The sequence below is a fragment of the Oncorhynchus clarkii genome, chromosome 20 (assembly GCF_045791955.1).
Source record: "Oncorhynchus clarkii lewisi isolate Uvic-CL-2024 chromosome 20, UVic_Ocla_1.0, whole genome shotgun sequence".
Classification (NCBI taxonomy): domain Eukaryota; kingdom Metazoa; phylum Chordata; class Actinopteri; order Salmoniformes; family Salmonidae; genus Oncorhynchus; species Oncorhynchus clarkii.
The window spans coordinates 79,590,401-79,612,818 of record NC_092166.1 but is presented as its reverse complement, the minus strand read 5'-3'; the positions used below and the strand labels follow the sequence as shown (position 1 = coordinate 79,612,818).

General features: G+C 43.4%; 2 protein-coding genes across 2 annotated transcripts in view; one reads left to right on the top strand and one right to left on the bottom strand.

The window, feature by feature from the left end:
* The window catches only part of LOC139375716 (RNA binding protein fox-1 homolog 3-like), a 677,315-nt gene that overhangs the window by 235,721 nt on the left and 419,176 nt on the right, over positions 1–22,418 (top strand). The window contains exon 3 of the mRNA XM_071117526.1: positions 18,290–18,352. Coding sequence (XP_070973627.1) covers positions 18,331–18,352 — 22 coding nt within the window. The 5' untranslated portion in view covers positions 18,290–18,330. The remainder of the gene's footprint in view (positions 1–18,289; positions 18,353–22,418) is intronic.
* LOC139377173 (uncharacterized) lies at positions 10,374–11,372 on the bottom strand. The gene has a single exon (XM_071120178.1). It carries the CDS (start codon positions 11,370–11,372, stop codon positions 10,374–10,376), a length of 999 nt encoding a protein of 332 aa, XP_070976279.1.

Below are 22,418 nucleotides of genomic sequence, written 5' to 3'. Positions count from 1 at the left end.
AGAAGGCATAAAGACCACAGTTCATTGCACACACTCATCCATACAGTTCCGAGGATAAACATCAGGAAGGTTTGATAGGAAGTTGAATCTACATATTACATGCCAAGAGATATTGGAACGGATTTATTTTTGTTGTCCTGTATGGCTCAGTTGGTAGAGCATGGCATTTCCAATGCCAGGAATGTGGGTTTCGATTCCCGGGACCAGACATATGTCAAATGTATGCACTCATGACATTAAGATTCCCGGGACCAGACATATGTAAAATGTATGCACGCATGACATTAAGTCGCTGTGGATAAAATGTTCTATGAAATAGTATGAATTATTATTATTTTTTCTGCATACTGTATGTCCTCAGAAAATGAAGCTGCTGAGTTATGTAGTAGTACAGTAGTACAGAGAACTGAGTTACTACAGAGAACTGAGTTATATAGTTATATAGTACTACAGAGAAATGAGTTATATAGTTATATAGTACTACAGAGAACTGAGTTATATAGTTATATAGTAGTACAGAGAACTGAGTTATATAGTTATATTGTACTACAGAGAACTTAGTTATATAGTAGTACAGAGAACGGAGTTATATAGTTATATAGTAGTACAGAGAACTGAGTTATATAGTTATATAGTAGTACAGAGAACTGAGTTATATAGTTATATAGTACTACATAGAACTGAGCTATATAGTAGTACAGAGAACTGAGTTATATAGTTATATAGTACTACAGAGAACTGAGTTATATAGTTATATAGTAGTACAGAGAACTGAGTTATATAGTTATATAGTACTAACGAGAACTGAGTTATATAGTTATATAGTACTACAGAGAACTGAGTTATATAGTTATATAGTAGTACAGATAACTGAGTTATATAGTTATATAGTACTACAGAGAACTGAGTTATATAGTTATATAGTAGTACAGAGAACTGAGTTATATAGTTATATAGTAGTACAGAGAACTGAGTTATATAGTTATATAGTAGTACAGAGAACTGAGTTATATAGTTATATAGTAGTACAGAGAACTGAGTTATATAGTTATATAGTAGTACAGAGAACTGAGTTATATAGTTATATAGTTCTACAGAGAACTGAGTCACAGTTGAAATCGGACCTTTACATACACTTAAGTTGGAGTCATTAAAACTGGTTTTTCAACCACTTCACAGATTTCTGTTAACAAACTATAGTTTTCGCAAGTCGGTTAGGACATCTACTTAGTGCATGACACAAGTAATTTTTCCAACAATAGGTTTACAGACAATAGGTTTTCACTTATAATTCACTGTATCACAATTCCAGTGGATCAGAAGTTTACTTACAACTAAGTTGACTGTGCCTTTAAACAGATTGGAAAATTCCAGACGATGATGTCATAGCTTTAGAAGCATCTGTTAGGCTAATTAACATCATTTGAATCAATTGGAGGTGTACCTGTGGATGTATTTCAAGGCCTACCTTCAAACTCAGTGACTCTTTGTTTGACATCATGGGAAAATCAAAAGAAATCAGCCAAGACCTCAGAATTTTTTTTAGAGTCTGGTTCATCCTTGGGAGCAATTTCCTAACGCCTGAAGGTACCACATTCATCTGTACAAACAATAGTACGCAAGTATAAACACCATGGGACCACGCAGCTGTCATACCGCTCAGGAAGGAGACACGTTCTGTCTCCTAGAGATTAACGTACTTTGGTGCGAAAAGTGCATTTTTTTTTATTTTTTATTTAACCTTCATTTAACCAGGTAGGCTAGTTGAGAACAAGTTCTCATTTGCAACTGCGACCTGGCCAAGATAAAGCATAGCAGTGTGAACAGACAACACAGAGTTACACATGGAGTAAACAATCAACAAGTCAATAACACAGTAGAAAAAAAGAGAGTCTATATACATTTTTTGCAAAAGGCATGAGGAGGTAGGCGAATAATTACAATTTTGCAGATTAACACTGGAGTGATAAATGATCAGATGGTCATGTGCAGGTAGAGATACTGGTGTGCAAAAGAGAAGAAAAGTAAATAAATAAAAACAGTATGGGGATGAGGTAGGTAAAATTGGGTGGGCTATTTACCGATAGACTTTGTACAGCTGCAGAGATCGGTTAGCTGCTCAGATAGCAGATGTTTGAAATTGGTGAGGGAGATAAAAGTCTCCAACTTCAGCGATTTTTGCAATTCGTTCCAGTCACAGGCAGCAGAGACCTGGAACGAAAGGCGGCCAAATGAGGTGGTGGCTTTAGGGATGATCAGTGAGATTCACCTGCTGGAGCGCGTGCTACGGGTGGGTGTTGCCATCGTGACCAGTGAACTGTGATAAGGCGGAGCTTTACCTAGCATGGACTTGTAGATGACCTGGAGCCAGTGGGTCTGGCGACGAATATGTAGCGAGGGCCAGCCGACTAGAGCATACAGGTCGCAGTGGTGGGTGGTGTAAGGTGCTTTAGTAACAAAACGGATGGCACTGTGATAGAGTGTAGAGTTTTGGAAGCTATTTTGTAGATGACATCGCCGAAGTCGAGGATCGGTAGGATAGTCAGTTTTACTAGGGTAAGTTTGGCGGCTTGAGTGAAGAAGGCTTTGTTGCGGAATAGAAAGCCGACTCTAGATTTGATTTTAGATTGGAGATGTTTGATATGAGTCTGGAAGGAGAGTTTACAGTCTAGCCAGACACCTAGGTACTTATAGATGTCCACATATTCTAGGTCGGAACCATCCAGGGTGGTGATGCTAGTCGGGCGTGCGGGTGCAGGCAGCGAACGATTGAAAAGCATGCATTTGGTTTTACTAGTGTTTAAGAGCAGTTGGAGGCCACGGAAGGAGTGTTGTATGGCATTGAAGCTCGTTTGGAGGTTAGATAGCACAGTGTCCAAGGACGGGCCGGAAGTATACAGAATGGTGTCGTCTGCGTGGAGGTGGATCAGGGAATCGCCCGCAGCAAGAGCAACATCATTGATATATACAGAGAAAAGAGTCGGCCCGAGAATTGAACCCTGTGGCACCCCCATAGAGACTGCCAGAGGACCAGACAGCATGCCCTCCGATTTGACACACTGAACTCTGTCTGCAAAGTATTTGGTGAACCAGGCAAGGCAGTCATCAGAAAAACCGAGGCTACTGAGTCTGCCGATAAGAATATGGTGATTGACAGAGTCGAAAGCCTTGGCAAGGTCGATGAAGACGGCTGCACAGTACTGTCTTTTATCGATGGTGGTTATGATATCGTTTAGGACTTTGAGAGTGGCTGAGGTGCACCCATGACCGGCTCGGAAACCAGATTGCATAGCTGAGAAGGTATGGTGGAATTCGAAATGGTCTGTGATCTGTTTGTTCTTTTGGCTTTCGAAGACTTTAGAAAGGCAGGGCAGGATGGATATAGGTCTGGAACAGTTTGGGTCTAGAGAGTCTCAAAGGGGATGACTACGGCCGCATTCCAATCTTTAGGAATCTCAGACGATACGAAAGAGAGGTTGAAAAGACTGGTAAGGATAATTTTAGGATGAGAGGGTCCAGATTGTCTGGCCCAGCTGATCTGTTCTTGGGCCAGTTGCTGCGGGGGGTGTAGAGCTGTTGGCCGGGGTTGGGATAGACAGGTGGAAAGCAAGGCCAGCCGTAGAGGAATGCTTATTGAAATTCGTGGATTTATCAGTGGTGACAGTGTTTCCTAGTCTCAGTGCAGTGGGCAGCTGGGAGGAGGTACTCTTATTCTCCATGGACTTTACAGTGTCCCCAAAATTCTGGGAATTAATGCTGCAGGATGCAAATTTCTGTTTCTGTTTCCTAACTGACTGTGTGTCTTGAATACTATATAATACTAATGCTATATAAATACATTTGATTTGATTTGATTTGATTTGAATACCACCAAATACTAGTGATTATTCTACTACTATAATCAGACTAATAAACTTTTTTATATTCTTAATGTATTGTTGGTTAACTGCACCAGGGGGCGCAGTTGTTGATCGGGGGTTGACTCTCTTGCTCAAGGGCAGAACGGCAGATTTCTTCCATCTTGCCAGCTCAGAGATTCGAATTGGTGACCTTTCAGTTACTGGCCCAACGCTCTTAACCGCTAGGTTGCCTGCCTGCCCTATTTGGTGTATTTCTTTTGATAAGGGCCAAAAGGAATGCGTTATATGACTAACAGAATCCCATTTGAGTCACAGTGGTGGTAAGGCTTCTCTGTTTCCACACCTAACAGTATAGATGTACCCCAATGTACCCATCACACAATCACCCCTGAGCTTCCCCTCCCACCTCCTCCAATCAAATGTCACTTAAGAATGAGATCATCACACTAACCCTCACTGTGGTTGGAGCCTCACAAGTTCAATTACCATCTGCTCAAACACACCGGGGTTTACAATAGTTTAACAGGTAGAGGAGTCAGCAGTGAGTGGTGTGTGTGTGTGTGTGTTTGTGTGCCTGTGTATGCATTATCTTTTCAATAAGTTACAGTTTCTAATAAGTTAGATACATGCAGAGTTGAGTTCCCAGCCTACTAGAGTAGGACTTCATTCCCATACCAAACTAGATCACTTCTCTACAGGAATGTCTCATAATTTTTTTTTATTTCACTAGGCAAGTCAGTTAAGAACAAATTCTTATTTACAATGACGGCCTACCAGGGAACAGTGGGTTAACTGCCTTGTTCGGGGGTAGAACGACAGATTTTCACCTTGTTAGCTCAGGGATTCGAACCAGCAACCTTCCGGTTACGGGCCCAACACATTAACCTCTAGGCTACCTGCACCCCCCTTATCTTTTCATCTCTACTGTAATATCCCTCTACATTGCCTGGCCCGCTTCTCAGTCAGTCATTAAACTGTATCCTCCATCTGGCCCAGCCCAGCCCAACCTCCTCCTCCTCTTTCTCCTCCTCCTCTTTCTCTTTCTCTTCCTCCTCCTCCTCCTATTTCTCTTCCTCCTACTCCTCCTCTTCCACCACCTACCCAGCTACCTTAGTCAGTGAATAGGAAGCTCTCATCCCTCCCATCATAAAACTGCAACGCTTGTTACCAAATCACTACAAAACAAAGACACATTGGGACAAATAATGACTTCCTGTCCAGTGAAATAACGACTTCTTTCCCCCAGAATGGGCTGTTGCTGTTCTCACCTGCTAACACCCATGTACACACACACATTTACCCACACAACCACACAAACACACACACACACACTCGGTGCATAAGCACACACACACACACACACACTCCGTGCATGAGCACACACACACACACACACACACACACTCCGTGCATGAGCACACACACACACACTCCGTGCATGGCGGATGGCGGATTATGTATTTTTACAGCACTGTTTTACATCCGTGTTACTTTTTACTGCTTCTTATATTTTCTTAAATCAACATGAATAGGAAATAAACCATGCTGTTGTTTGGCAATTATTCATGCATTGTGTGTGTGTGTGTGTGTGTGTGTGTGTGTGTGTGTGTGTGTGTGTGTGTGTGTGTGTGTGTGTGTGTTTGCGGACAGTGTTTTTTTAACCATGTGTTTTATTTTTGGAGGCTTTACTGTTTGTCATTTGTCATCTTTACGTTCCTCCCATCAGCGATCTTCCTCCATTATTCCCTCTGTTTTTTATTACAGAAGAGCTTCTATTTGTATCTGCATAATTCAGCCAATATCCTCTCCCTCTCTCTCTCTCTCTCTCTCTCTCTCTCTCTCTCTCTCTCTCTCTTCTCCACCCCCTTCCTTCCTTCCTTCCTTCCTTCCTTCCTTCCTTCCTTCCTTCCTTCCTTCCTTCATTCCTTAATTCCTTCATTCCCTCTCTCTCTCTCTTCTCCACCCCCTCTCTTTCCTTCCTTCCTTCCTTCCCCCTCTCTCTCTTTCCTTCCTTCCTTCCTTCCTTCCTTCCTTCCTTCCTTCCTTCCTTCCTTCCTTCCTTCCTTCCCTCCTGCCTTCCCCCTATCTCTCTTTCTCTCTCTCTCTCTCTCTCTCTATCTCTCTCTCTCTCTCTCTCTCTCTCCCTCTCCCTCTCCCTCTCCCTCTCCCTCTCCCTCTCCCTCTCCCAGCACAGCATTAGCTTGTGCATCATCTAGTTATTTATCATTGGTTCTGTGTTAAGCAGGCCTGCCTCCTCTGTGCGCTGGCATTTGGGATCTCTCATTAACATTTACTCCATGTGGTTTAGTAAAGGTGGCATGGACACCCATCCGCACTATGCCATCATTCATCAACTACCCTCCCTCCCTCCCTCGCTCAATCCCTCTCTCCCTTCTTCCCTAGCACAACAAGGAATTGAGAAGATACTTTAACAGGGACAGAGTGCAGAGTGTTAGTTTGGGAACTAGTTGAATCTGGAAATTCTGATTGACAGCCTCATTCTAAAATGGATTAAATATTTAAAAAAATCTTAGCAATCTAGATGCAATACCCCAAAATTACATTTTTACGCAAATGTAAACAAAATTAAAATGAAATATTAAATTAATCAGAAATACCTTATTTACATAAGAATTCAGACCCTTTGCTATTAGACTTGAAATTGAGCTCAGGTGCATCCTGTTTCCATTGATCATCCTTGAGCTGTTTCTACAACTTGATTGGAGTCCACCTGTGGTCAATTCAGTTGATTGGACTGTCTATATAAGGTCCAACAGTTGACAATGCATGTCAAAGCAAATACCAAGCCATGAGGCCTAAGGAATTGGAAGTAGCGCTCCGAGACAGGATTGTGTCGAGGCACAGGTCTGGGGAAGGGTACCAAAACATTTCTGCAGCATTGAAGGTCCCCAAGAACACAGTGGCCTCCATCATTCAGAAATTGAATAAATTTGAAACCATCAAGACTCTTCCTAGAGTTAGCCACCCGGCCTAACTTAGCAATCGGGAGAGAACGACCTTGGTCAGGGAGGTGACCAAGAACCCGATGGTCACTCTGACAGAGCTCTAGAGCTCCTCTGTGGAGATGGGAGAACCTTCCAGAAGGACAACCATCTCTGTAGCATCCACTCAGTAGAAGTCACATGACAGTCAGCTTGGATTTGGGCAAAAAGCACCCAAAGACTCTCAGACCATGACAAACAAGATTCTCTTTGGCCTGAATGCCAGACATTACGTCTGGAGGAAACTTGGCACCATTCCTGCTGTGAAGCATGGTGGTGGTAGCATCATGCTGTGGGGATGTTTTTTAGCGATAGGGACTGGGAGACCAGTCAGGATCAAGACATAGATGAATGGAGCAGAGTACAGAGAGATCCTTGATGAAAACCTGCTCCAGAGTGATCAGTACCTCAGACTGGGGCTAAGGTTCACCTTCCAACAGGACAACAACCCTAAGCACACAGCCAAGACAGCGCAGGAGTGGCTTCGGGAGAAGACTCTGAATGCCCATGAGTGGCCCAGCCAGAGCCCAGACTTGAACCCAATCGAACATTTATGGAGAGACCTGAATGCTATTCATTGACTACAGCTCAGCGTTCAACACCATAGTACTCACAAAGCTCATCAATAAGCTAAGGACCCTGGGACTAAACACCTCCCTCTGCAACTGGATCCTGGACTTAATGACGGGACGCCCCCAGCTGGTAAGGGTAGATAACAACTCATCTGCCAGGCTGATCCTCAACACGGGGAACCCTCAGTGATGCGTGCTCAGTCCCCTCCTGTACTCCCTGTTCACGAATGACTGCACGGCCAGGCATGACTCCAACACCATCATTAAGTTTGCAGATGACACAACAGTGGTAGGCTTGATCACCAACAACAACGAGACAGCCTGTAAAGAGGTCAGAGACCTGGCCGTGTGGTGCAAGGACAACAACGTGATCCCTCGATGTGATCAATTCAAAGGAAATCATTGTGGACTAGGCTGGACCGGGCTGTGATGGAGAGTTTCAAGTTCCTTGGTTTCCACATCACCAATAAACTAACATGGTCCAAGCACACCAAGGCAGTTGTGAAGAGGGTACGACAAAACCTATTCCCCCTCAGGAGACTGTAAATATTTGGCATGGGTCCTCAGATCCACAAAAGGTTCTACACTGCCTGATATGGCAACTGCTCGGCCTTCGACCGCAAGGCACTACAGAGGGTAGTGCCTACGGCCCAGTACATCACTGGGGCCAAGCTGCCTGCCATCCAGGACCTCTATACCAGGCGGTGTCAGAGGAAGGTCCTAAAAATTGTCAAAGACCCCAGTCACCCCAGTCATAGACTGTTCTCTCTGCTACCACATGGCAAGTGGTAACGGAGCGCCAAGTCTAGGTCCAAAAGGCTTCTAAACAGCCTCTACCCCCATAAGACTCCTAAATATCTAATCAAATGTCTAACCAGACTATTTGGATTGCCCCCATTTTATGCCGCTGCTACTCTCGGTTGTTATCATCTATGCATAGTCACTTAAATAACTCTACCTACATGTACATACTACCTCAATTACATCGACTAACCGGTGCCCCCGCACATTGACTCTGTAAGTCTCGCTATTGTTATTTTACTGCTGCTCTATAACTACTTGTTGAATTGTATTTCTTATTTGTATTTGTTTAACTGCATTGTTGGTTAATTAATGACTTGTAAGTAATCATTTCACTGCTGTATTCGGCGCCTGTGACTAATAAAATTTGATTTGATTATGATTTGAAAATAGCTGTGCAGCAACGCTCCCCATCCAAGCTGACAGAGCTTGAGAGGAGAAGAGAAGCAGAGCAGAATGGGAGAAACTCCTCAAATACCGGTGTGCCAAGCTTGTAATGTCATACCCAAGAAGACTCGATGCTGTAATCACTGCCAAAGGTGCTTCAACAAAGTACTGAGTAAAGAGTCTGAATACTTATATAAATGTGATATTTCATTTTTTTTATTATACATTAGCAAAAATGTCTAAAACCTGTTTTTGCTTTGCCATTAATGGTTATGATGAGAAAAAACTATTTCATCAATTTTAGAACAAGAACAAGGCTGAAACATAGAAACATGTGGAAAAAGTCAAGGCGTCTGAATACTGTCAGAAGGCACCGTATGTTACATGTGTCCATCCATGTGTGTTACATGTGTCCATCCATGTGTGTTACATGTGTCCATCCATGTGTGTTACATGTGTCCATCCATGTGTGTTACATGTGTCCATCCATGTGTGTTACATGTGTCCATCCATGTGTGTTACATGTGACCATCCATGTGTGTTACATGTGTCCACCCATGTGTGTTACATGTGTCCACCCATGTGTGTTACATGTGTCCACCCATGTGTGTTACATGTGTTCATCCATTACACATTACCAGTAGAGAATCAATTACTTCTACATCTGGTCGCGGCAGGAGGCTCTCTCACCCCCGTCTTCCCCTTTGTGCATTCGCTCTTCTCATCTCTAAGCTCTCTCTCTCTCTCTCCATCCCTCTATCTACTCTTCTTTCCCGCTCTTCCCCCCTACCTCTCTCTCCCTCTCCTCTCCATCTCTCTCTCTCTCTCTCTCTCTCTCGCTCTCTCTCGCTCTCTCTCCTTTTCCTCTCCCTCCTCTCTCTCTCACTCTCTCTCCCTCTCCTCTCGCTCTCTCTCTTTCTCTCTCTCCCTCTCCTCTCCATCGCTCTCTCCCTCTCTCTCCCTATTATCTCTCGGTGCTGTGATGGTATGATGGTACACGAGAGGCTGTTGTAATTTAATTGGAGTTATTAAACTTGACATGATTAAACGTGTGTTGAATTACTGGGACTTTAATGGAATCACTCCCAGTCACCCGCCGAGCCAATAGGTTAGGGGTCAGGGGATTAGATAAACAGACACACACACACACACACACATACACACAAACACATACACACATGCAAACACACACTTAAGGTAGTGATGTTGTAGCCATTTTTCCGTGGAGCTTCAACTTCCATATTCCATAACTTCCAACATTGATGCCATCGGCAGAAACATGTTGGGTGACTGTTGATATAACGAGTCATTCATCCCTGTCCGTCCAGTAGCCTGATCAACCATTCATTAACCCTCTATTAACCTTCCTTCAACCTCCACACAACCATTCATCATCCCTCCTTCAACCTCCACACAACCATTCATCATCCCTCCTTTAACCTCCACACAACCATTCATCATCCCTCCTTCAACCTCCACACAACCATTCGTCAACCCTCCTTCAACCTCCACATTATCTGTCTATTGGATGGGGGAGTGAATGTGTATGTGCATGTGCATGTGTGTGGAGTGTGTGTGTGTGCGTGCCTGTGTGCATTTGTGTGTGTTTGTCTGTGCGTGTGTGCGTGTGTGCGTGCCTGTGTGCGTGTGTGTGTGTGTGTGTGTGTGTGTCAGTGCAAGTGATGAGAAGGAGAAGGAGCGATATATACAGTATATCTAATTTTGTATGTAAAAAAATGTATATTGTATGATTAGAAACTGCTGGTGATATGAATGTGAAATATGGAGAATATTGACGGCTGGGGTGATTGGTGGGGTAAGGGCTGAGGGCTGGGGTGATGGCTGGGGTGAGGGCTGGGGTGAGGGCTGGGGTAAGGGGTGAGGGTGATGGCTGGGGTAAGTGGTGATGGCTGAGGTGAGGGCTGGGGTGAAGGCTGAGGGCTGGGGTGAGGGCTGGGGTGAAAGCTGAGGGCTGGGGTGAGGGCTGGGGTGAAGGCTGAGGGCTGGGGTGAGGGCTGGGGTGAAGGCTGAGTGCTGGGGTGAGGGCTGGAGTAAGGGGTGATGGCTGGGGTGAGGGCTGGGGTAAGGGCTGGGGTGAGGGCTGGGGTGAAGGCTGAGGGCTGGGGTGAAGGCTGAGGGCTGGGGTGAGGGCTGAGGGCTGGGGTGATGGCTGGGGTGAGGGCTGGGGTGAAGGCTGAGGGCTGGGGTGAGGGCTGGGGTGAAGGCTGAGGGCTGGGGTGAGGGCTGGGGTGAAGGCTGAGGGCTGGGGTGAAGGCTGAGGGCTTGGGTGATGGCTGGGGTGGGGGCTGGGGTGAAGGCTGAGGGCTGGGGTGAGGGCTGGGGTGAAAGCTGAGGGCTGGGGTGAGAGCTGGGGTGAAGGCTGGGGTAAGGGGTGAGGGCTGGGGTGAGGGCTGGGGTGAAGGCTCAGGGCTGGGGTGAGGGCTGGGGTGAAGGCTGAGGGCTGGGGTGAGGGCTGGGGTGAAGGCTGAGGGCTGGGGTGAGGGCTGGGGTGAAGGCTGAGGGCTGGGGTGATGGCTGGGGTGGGGGCTGGGGTGAAGGCTGAGGGCTGGGGTGAGGGCTGGGGTGAAAGCTGAGGGCTGGGGTGAGAGCTGGGGTGAAGGCTGGGGTAAGGGGTGATGGTTGGGGTAAGGGCTGGGGTAAGGACTGAGTGCTGGGGTGAGGGCTGGGGTGAGGGCAGGGGTGAGTTGGTAGTCAGGTAGTGAGAGACAGGGGTCCTGAGGTCTGAACATCAGTTAAGTCTCTGCAGTCAACAGTCTGGCTCAATGCCATCCTGGAAGTATCAGGGGTGGTAGGTAGCCTAGTGGCTAAGAGCATCGGGCCAGTAACCAAAGGGTTGCTGGTTCGCGTCCTGGTGCTGACTTGGTGAAGATTGGTCAAGATTTGTTCCTCTGGGTAAATTACAGAAATGTATCAGTTCAATGCAAAGCAGCCACATATTGGGGTCAATGCAAAGCAGCCACATATTGGGTCAATGCCAACTTTAGATATTGTAGGATAGAAAAAACACCTACTACACACAACACACCTACTACACACAACACACCTACTACACACAACACACCTACTATACACAACACACTATACACAACACACCTACTATACACAACACACCTACTATACACAACACACCTACTATACACAACACACCTACTATACACAACACACTATACACAACACACCTACTACACACAACACACCTACTATACACAACACACCTACTATACACAACACACCTACTATACACAACACACCTACTATACACAACACACTATACACAACACACCTACTACACACAACACACCTACTATACACAACACACCTACTATACACAACACACCTACTACACACAACACACCTACTACACACAAAACACCTACTACACACAACACACCTACTACACACAACACACCTACTACACACAACACACCTACTATACACAACACACCTACTATACACAACACACCTACTATACACAACACACCTACTATACACAAAACACCTACTACACACAACACACCTACTACACACAACACACCTACTATACACAACACACCTACTATACACAACACACCTACTATACACAACACACCTACTATACACAACACACCTACTATACACTACGTACTATACACAACACACCTACTATACACAACACACCTACTATACACAACACACCTACTATACACAACACACCTACTATACACAACACACCTACTATACACTACGTACTATACACAACACACCTACTATACACAACACACCTACTATACACAACACACCTACTATACACAACACACCTACTATACACAACACACTATACACAACACACCTACTATACACAACACACCTACTATACACAACACACCTACTATACACAACACACCTACTATACACTACACACTATACACAACACACCTACTATACACAACACACCTACTATACACAACACACCTACTATACACAACACACTGTACACAACACACCTACTATACACAACACACCTACTATACACAACACACCTACTATACACAACACACCTACTACACACAACACACCTACTACACACATTTCACACCTACTATACACAACACACCTACTATACACTACACACCTACTATACACAACACACCTACTATACACAACACACTATACACAACACACCTACTATACACAACACACCTACTATACACAACACACCTACTATACACAACACACCTACTATACACAACACACCTACTACACACAACACACATACTATACACAACACACCTACTATACACAACACACCTACTATACACAACACACCTACTATACACAACACACCTACTATACACAACACACCAACTATACACAACACACCTACTATACACAACACACATACTACACACAACACACCTACTACACACAACACACCTACTATACACAACACACCTACTATACACAACACACCTACTATACACAACACACCTACTATACACAACACACTATACACAACACACCTACTATACACAACACACCTACTATACACAACACACCTACTATACACAACACACCTACTATACACAACACACCTACTACACACAACACACATACTATACACAACACACCTACTATACACAACACACCTACTATACACAACACACCTACTATACACAACACACCTACTATACACAACACACCTACTATACACAACACACATACTATACACAACACACCTACTATACACAACACACATACTATACACAACACACATACTATACACAACACACCTACTACACACAACACACATACTATACACAACTATACACAACACACCTACTATACACAACACACCTACTATACACAACACACCTACTACACACAACACACCTACTATACACAACACACCTACTATACACAACACACCTACTATACACAACACACCTACTATACACAACACACCTACTATACACAACACACCTACTATTCACTACACACTATACACAACACACCTACTATACACAACACACCTACTATTCACTACACACTATACACAACACACCTACTATACACAACACACCTACTATTCACTACACACTATAAACAACACACCTACTATACACAACACACCTACTATTCACTACACACTATACACAACACACCTACTATACACAACACACCTACTATACACAACACACCTACTACACACAACACACCTACTACAGCAGCGGTTCCCCAACTTGGTGCTCTGTACCCCAAGGGGTGCATGTTGTAGTTTTTGGATGATGAGCTTGACTTGATTAGTTTATTATTTGAACCAGATGTGTGGTGCTAGGGTAAAACAACAAATGTATTCACCGCTTGGGGCCACGAGGACCGAGTTTGGGAAATGCTGTACTATAGCATCTCCCCCCCCCCACCCCCCCCCCCCCTCCCCCCATATCAAATGTTATTTGTCATTCGCTTCGATAAAGTTACTAGGCAACAGAATAGAATAGATCATAACAAGTAGCTGCAGCATATGTAATGAGTCAAGAAAAGTTTGTGCAAGAGGGGTCAATGCAGATAGTCTGGGTATTTAACTTACACTTTAGCAGTCTTATGGCTTGTGGATAGAAGCTGTTCAGGGTCCTGTTGGTTCCAGACTTGGTGTATTGGTACTGCCTGCTGTGTGGTAGCAGAGACAACAGTCTGTGATTTGGCTGGCTGGGCCTTCCTCTGACATCGCCTGGTATAGAGGTACCGGATGGTAGCAGAGACAACAGTCTGTGAGTTGGCTGGCTGGGACTTCCTCTGACATCGCCTGGTATAGAGGTACCGGATGGTAGCAGAGACAACAGTCTGTGATTTGGCTGGCTGGGCCTTCCTCTGACATCGCCTGGTATAGAGGTACCGGATGGCAGGGAGCTTGGCCCCAGTGATGTACTGGGCCATACACACTACCTTCTGCGCCTTGTGGTTGATTGCCAAGCAGTTGCCATACCAAACGGTGATGCAGCCAGTCAGGATGCTCTCAATGGTGCAGCTGTAGAACTTTTTGAGGAGCTGAGGGCCCATGTCAAATGTTTTCAGCTTCCTGAGGGGGAAGAGACATTGTCATGCCCTCTTCACGACTGTCTTGGTAGATCCTTAGTGATGTGGATGCCAAGGAACTTGAAACTCTGGACCTTCTCCACTACAGCCCTGTCGATGTGAATGAGGGCGTACTCAGCACTCCGTTTCCTGTAGTCCACGGATCAGCTCCTTTGTTTTGCTGACATTGAGAGAGAGGTTATTGTCCTGGCATCACATTGTCTGGTCTCTGACATCCTCCCTATAGACTGTATCATCGTCATCAGTGATCAGGCCTAACACCGTTGTCTGCAAACTTAATGATGGTGTTGTAGTCGTGCACGGCCACGCAGTCGTTAGGTGAACAGGGAGTACAGCAGGGGAGTAAGCACGCACCCCTGGGGGGTTCCCGTATCTAGGGTCAGCGTGGCGGATGTGTTGTTGCCTACCCTTACCACCTGGGGGCGGCCCGTCAGGAAGTTCAGGATCCAGTTGGAGAAAAAGGGTTTCAGGCACTACGGTTCTGAACGCTGATTGGTCCCTCTCACTCTCTCCCAAAGCGATTATACAGTATCTATACATCAGATTAATTTAAACCATTTAAAAGATCCAGCGATACGCTGCTCCTCTCCTTGTCTGTAGAAACGGCCCTAGCCAACACTCTTCTATGCATGTTTCATCTGAATAGGCCCAACTTGCTGCCATTACACTCATTATGTTAATGCAGCGCCAGACGGGGAACTGTTTAGTCACTCAGACAGCATTTCCCTAGGGTCCACTACGGCTAATATGGTATTACACACGGGAGGTTTGTGTATGGCAAAGCACTTCCAAAAGTAAACTTGCCAGATTGTCATTTATCCTCCCTTTTCCCTCCTTCTATTCTTCTGCCTCCTCATCTCTCTTCTCAACACTCTTACAAAAAGCGGTTCCAAATGGGTTCCAAAAGGGTTCTTTGCGGAGTGATAGGGTTCTACGCAGAAACACTTTGATCAAAACCCAGCAGCGTTGTAGTTCTTACCAGAAACCGGTGCACCTTGCACCTGCTACGCTACCCCGTTCAAAATACAGAAATCATACAGGGATGTTTTCTGTATTTGAAAATAAATATATCTTGAAAACTTGATTGCTGACAAGCAAAACGTTTTGGGACTATGTAAACAATAGACTAATGAAACAAATACCAAAACATTGTTTTGGGGTAGAGTTTTCCTTTAATGTTTGGATATCCTAACTCTGTCTGGATTCAAATAGGAATTACACATCACTTTGCAAGCCGGCATAATATGATTTGTAGGCCTGATGTGGACTTTAAACCAGGAGATTCCTAACACCACATTGTTAGGGTATAATTCGGCCCTCAAAGAAAGGCCTTATGATATATGTAATTATTGTCATAAATAGTTACATTTTAAACACTAGTAGGGCTGGTGGGATCTGTACGTTCATAGAGGGTTCTTGGAAGAACCCTCCAAAGAAAAAAGGGTTCTTGGAAGAACCCTCCAAAGAAAAAAGGGTTCTTGGTAGAACCCTCCAAAGAAAAAAGGGTTCTTGGAAGAACCCTCCAAAGAAAAAAGGGTTCTTGGTAGAACCCTCCAAAGAAAAAAGGGTTCTTGGTAGAACCCTCCAAAGAAAAAAGGGTTCTTGGTAGAACCCTCCAAAGAAAAAAGGGTTCTTGGTAGAACCCTCCAAAGAAAAAAGGGTTCTTGGTAGAACCCTCCAAAGAAAAAAGGGTTCTTGGTAGAAAACTTCATAAACGGCAGTGGTGGAAAAAGTAGCCAGTTGTCATACTTGAGTAAAAGTAAAGATAACTTCATCGAAAATGACTCAAGTAAAAGTGAAAGTCACCCAGTAACACACTACTTGAGTGAAAGTAAAAAAGTGTTTGGTTTCAAATATACTTTAGTATCAAAAGTAAATGTAATTGCTACAAATATGCTAATTGCTAAAATATATTAAGCAAACCAGACGGCACCATTTTCCTTAAAATGTAATTATTTATGACAATAATTACATATATCATAAGACCTTTCTTTGAGGGCAGAGTTATTGCCTAACAATGTGGTGAATAGCCAGTGGCACACTTCAACACTCAGACATCATTTACAAACAAACAACGTGTGTTTAGTGAGTCTGCCAGGGATGACCAGGGATCTTCTCTTGATAAGCGTGTGAATTAGACCATTTTTCTGTCTTGCTAAGCATTCAAAATGTAACGAGTACTTTTGGGTGACAGGGAAAACGTATGGAGTACAAAGTACGTTATTTTCTTTAGGAATTTAGTAAAGGAGAAGTAAAATAAATAGAAATACTAGAAATAGTGAAGTAAAGTACAGATACCATGAATAACTACTTAAGTAGTAATGCAAAGTATTTTTAAATAATGACTTTACACCTGACAAACGGTTCTAGGAAGAACCTTTAGATAATTAAATGGTTCTTGGTAGAACCCTTCATAGAAGGTTCTAGGTAGATAACTTGATTTCAAAGAGTGTAGGGATCTGGACTCCTGTGGTTGTGTGCCTGTGGTTCCCTCACTCTGGCTTGAGGATACAGCTGTGTGTAGTAGAGAGGTTTTATCTCACAGTGGACATAGTTCCAGTCATATTTCAGACTCTAATGATCTACTAGAGGCTGTAGTAGTTAGCTATTTCACTGTTTTCATATATATTAGCCTAGTGGTTAGAGCGTTGGACTAGTAACCGGAAGGTTGCGAGTTCAAACCCCCGAGCTGACAAGGTACAAATCTGTCGTTCTGCCCCTGAACAGGCAGTTAACCCACTGTTCCCAGGCCGTCATTGAAAATAAGAATTTGTTCTTAACTGACTTGCCTGGCTAAATAAAGGTAAAATAAAAAAAATAAAATAAAAATATATAAACTGTGCCCATAAGTATTAACACATGTTTGTACTAATAATGTCATGTTTGTACTAATGATGTTTTAATGTTTGTACTAATGTTTGTTCTAAAGTTGTTGTAATGTTTGTTTAATGTTGTTGTAATGTTTGTTTTAATGTTGTTGTAATGTTTGTTCTAATGTTGTTGTAATGTTTGTTTTAATGTTGTTGTAATATTTGTTAGAATGTTGTTGTAATGTTTGTTTTAATGTTGTTGTAATGTTTGTTTTAATGTTGTTGTAATGTTCGTTCTAATGTTTTTGTAATGTTTGTTTTAATGTTGTTGTAATGTTTGTTTTAATGTTGTTGTAATGTTTGTTTTAATGTTGTTGTAATGTTTGTTTTAATGTTGTTGTAATGTTGTTGTAATGTTTGTATTAATATTGTTGTAATGTTTGTTTTAATGTTGTTGTAATATTTGTTCTAATGTTGTTTAATGTTTGTTCTAATGTTGTTGTAATGTTTGTTCTAATGTTGTTGTAATGTTTGTTTTAATGTTGTTGTAATGTTGTTGTAATGTTTGTATTAATATTGTTGTAATGTTTGTTTTAATGTTGTTGTAATGTTTGTTTTAATGTTGTTGTAATGTTTGTTTTAATGTTGTTGTAATGTTGTTGTAATGTTTGTTCTAATGTTGTGGTAATGTTTGTTGTAATGTTTGTAGTAGTGTTGTTGTAATGTTTGTACTAATGTTGTTGTAATGTTTGTTTCTCCTTCAGGGCACCACATCAGTCCCCTCACTGTCAGCTGTCAGCTGTACATGGATACCCCCAGCTGGGCAGGTCAGTGAGTGTGTGTGTGTGTGTGTGTGTGTGTGTTCGCAGAAGTGTATGTCCTCACAGCCATGTGAGCAACAAAGTTGTTGTTCATGTCTGCCTGCATCCTCACGTAAAACCTTGTGTAAGCTCCTGTGTTTGATTGTGTGTGTGTGTATTCCTATGAGTGTCTCTACCTCCCTGTGTGTGTGTTCCTCTGTGTGTGTGTGTTCCTCTGTGTGTGTGTTCCTCTGTGTGTGTGTTCCTCTGTGTGTGTGTTCCTCCCTGTGTGTGTTCCTCTGTGTGTGTGTTCCACTGTGTGTGTGTTTCACTGTGTGTGTGTTCCTCTGTGTGTGTGTTCCTCTGTGTGTGTTCCTCTGTGTGTGTGTTCCTCTGTGTGTGTTCCATTGTGTGTGTGTTCCTCTGTGTGTGTGTTCCACTGTGCGTGTGTTCCTCTGTGTGTGTGTTCCACTGTGTGTGTGTTCCTCTGTGTGTGTGTTCCTCTGTGTGTGTGTTCCTCTGTGTGTGTGTTCCTCTGTGTGTGTGTTCCTCTGTGTGTGTTCCTCTGTGTGTGTGGTGGGTGGAAGTGCTAGAGAGAGGTAATGTGCTGACTGCAGTCCATTGGTTCTGGGCATGCCCATTAGAGCCAGCTATAAATCCTAGCCTGACTGGGCTAGCTGAGCTGAGCACCACTCTCACACTGTCAGCAGTCCACCCAATGAATGGATATTAAAAGCCACAACAAGCCTCTTTAATTCAGCCTGCTGAGTGACAAACCACTCCCTCTCTGTCTTTATATCTCGATTGCTCGCTCGCCACCTCTCTCTCTCTCTTTCTCTTTCTCTCTCTTTTTATATCTTGATCGCTCGCTCACCACCTCTCTCTCTCTCTTTCTCTCTTTCTCTCTCATTCTTTTTCTCTCTGTCTTTATATCTCGATCGATCGTTCGCTCGCCTCCTCTCTCTCTTTCTCTTTCTCTCTCTCACTTTCTCTCTCTCTCTTTCTCTTTCTCTCTCTCTCTTTCTCTCTCTTTCTCTTTCTCTTTCTCTCTTTCTCTCTGTTTTTATATCTCGATCGATCGTTCGCTCGCCTCCTCTCTCTGTTTCTCTTTCTCTCTCTTTCTCTTTCTCTCTCTCTTTCTCTCTCTTTTTCTCTCTCTTTTTCTCTCTCTTTTTATATCTCGATCGCTCGCTCGAATTCTCTCTCTTGAATTCTCTCTCTCTGTCGAATTCTCTCTCTTGAGTTCTCTCTCTCGAATTCTCTCTCTCTCTCTCTTGAAATCTCTCCCTCTCTCTCGAATTCTCTCTCAAATTCTCTCTCTCGAATTCTCTCCCTCTCTCTCAAATTCTCTCTCTCGAAATCTCTCCCTCTCTCTCGAATTCTCTCTCAAATTCTCTCTCTCGAATTCTCTCCCTCTCTCTCGAAATCTCTCTAAAAAATTTCTCTCCCTCTCTCTCTCTCAAATTCTCTCTCTCAATTCAATTCGATTTGCTTTATTGGCATGACGTAACATATTGCCAAAAGCTTATTTTGGATATTTACATTGTTAAAATAATTAAGAATCAAAATTGGGTAACGGGACAACATTAACAACAATATCCAAGGGTCAAAATAACCATACATTGGACAATAACAATAAGCATACAGTAGAGAACATGTGCAGGTTGATTGTTCTGTCAGACACTGTCCCTCATCTTATGACAGGCAGCAATGTTGTGCGCTGCCAACCCACATCTCTCTGCGTGGGGGAGGACGCAGCCTATTCTCAGCCAATTCTCATCAGAGAAGTCTTTGAAACCTTGAATAAGGGTTTCAAATTTGGGGAATTGACACTCTAATTGTTTTATATTTTTTTTACATTTTGTCAGTAAATGCAGCTCTGTCTCAGGTTCTGCTGTTGTGCAGTGGTTGCACAGCCTTTACAGGGAGCCAGGTTTTCCTGTGTCTACCCTTCTCAATGGCAAGGCTGTGTTCACGGAGCCTCTCTCTCTCTCTCTCTCTCTCTCTCTCTCTCTCTCTCTCTCTCTCTCTCTCTCTCTCTCTCTCTCTCTCTCTCTCTCTCTCTCTCTCTCTCTCTCTCTCTCTCTCTCAATTCAATGGGCTTTATTGGCATGGGGAACATATGTTAACGCTGCCAAAGCAAGTGAGGTAGATAATATACAAAAGTGAAATAAGCAATAAAAATAAACAGTAAACATTACACATACAGAAGTTTAAAACAATAAACAATAAACATTACCAAAGTCATATTATATAATTAACAAATACAGAAGATACAAAAGAATAAAGACATTACAAATGTCATATTATATAATTAACACATGCAGAAGATACAAAAGAATAAAGACATTACAAATGTCATATTATGTATATATACAGTGTTGTAACGATGTACAAATGGTTAAAGTACAAAAGGGAAAATAAATAAACATAAATATGGGTTGTATTTACAGTGGTGTTTGTTCTTCACTGGTTGACCTTTTCTTGTGGCAACAGGTCATAAATACTGCTGCTGTGACGGCACACCGTGGAATTTCACCCAGTAGATATGGGAGTTTATCAATATTGTGTTTGGTTTTGAGGTTAAGAAGTGCAGCTCAGTTTCCAGCTCATTTTGTGGGCAGTGTGCATGTAGCCTGTCTTCTCCTGAGAGCCAGGTTTGCCTACGGCAAAAAAAAAGCAAGACTATACTCACTGAGTCTGTACATAGTCAAATCTTCCCTTAAGTTTGGGTCAGTCACGGTGGTCAGGTATTCTGCCACTGTGTGTTCTCTGTTTAGGGCCAAATAGCATTCTAGTCTGCCCTGTTTTTTTGTTGTTAATTCTTTCCATGTGTCAAGTAATTATCTTTTTGTTTTCTCATGATTTGGTTGGGTCTAATTGTGTTGCTGTCCTGTGGCTCTGTGGGGTGTGTTTGTGTTTAGGAACAGAGCCCCAGGACCAGCTTGCTTAGGGGACTCATCTCCAGGTTCATCTCTCTGTAGGTGATGGCTTTGTTATGGAAGGTTTGTGACTTGCTTCCTTTTAGGTGGTTGTAGATTTTAACGGCTCTTTTCTGGATTTTGATAATAAGTGGGTATCGGCCTAATTCTGCTCTGCATGCATCATTTGATGTTCTACGTTGTACACTGAGGATATTTTTGCAGAGTTCTGCACGCAGTCTCAATTTGGTGTTTGTCCCATTTTGTGAAATCTTGGTTGGTGAGCGGACCCCAGACCTCACAACCATGAAGGGCAATGGGTTCTATAACTGATTCAATTATTTTTAGCCATATCCTAATTGGTGTGTCAAATTCTATGTTCCTTTTGATGGCATAGAATGTTCTTCTTGCCTTGTCTCTCAGATCGTTCACATCTTTGTGGAAGTTACCTGTGGTGCTGATGTTTAGGCCAAGTTATGTATCGTTTTTTGTGTGCTCTAAGGCAACGGTATCTAGATGGAATTTGTATTTGTGGTCCTGGCGTCTGGACCTTTTTTGGAGCACCATTATTTCGGTCTTACTGAGGTTCACTGTCAGGGCCCAGATCTGTCAGAATCTGTGCAGAAGATATCTCTCTCTCTCTCTCTCTCTCTCTCTCTCTCTCTCTCTCTCTCTCTCTCTCTCTCTCTCTCTTTCTCTCTCTTTCTTTCAAATCAAATTTATTTATATAGCCCTTCGTACATCAGCTGATATCTCAACGTTCTGTACAGAAAACCAGCCTAAAACCCCAAACAGCAAGCAATGCAGGTGTTGAAGCACGTTGGCTAGGAAAAACGCCGTAGAAAGGCCAAAACCTAGGAAGAAACATAGAGAGGAACCAGTCTATGAGGTGTGGCCAGTCCTCTTCTGGCTGTGCCGGGTGGAGATTATTACAGAGCATGGCCAAGATGTTCAAATGTTCATAAATGACCAGCATGGTCAAATAATAGGTCTGGGACAGGTAGCACGTCTGGTGAACAGGTCAGAGATCCATAGCTGCAGGCAGAACAGTTTAAACTGGAGCAGCAGCACGGCCAGGTGGACTGGGGACAGCAAGGAGTCATCATGCCAGGTAGTCCTGAGGCATGGTCCTAGGGCTCAGGTCCTCCAAGAGAGAGAAAGAAAGAGAGAAA

What these genes read in the sequence shown, in the direction of transcription:
- LOC139377173 (XM_071120178.1), bottom strand. Translation starts at nt 11,372, where the DNA reads ATGTTCAGACCTCAGGACCCCTGTCTCTCACTACCTGACTACCAACTC.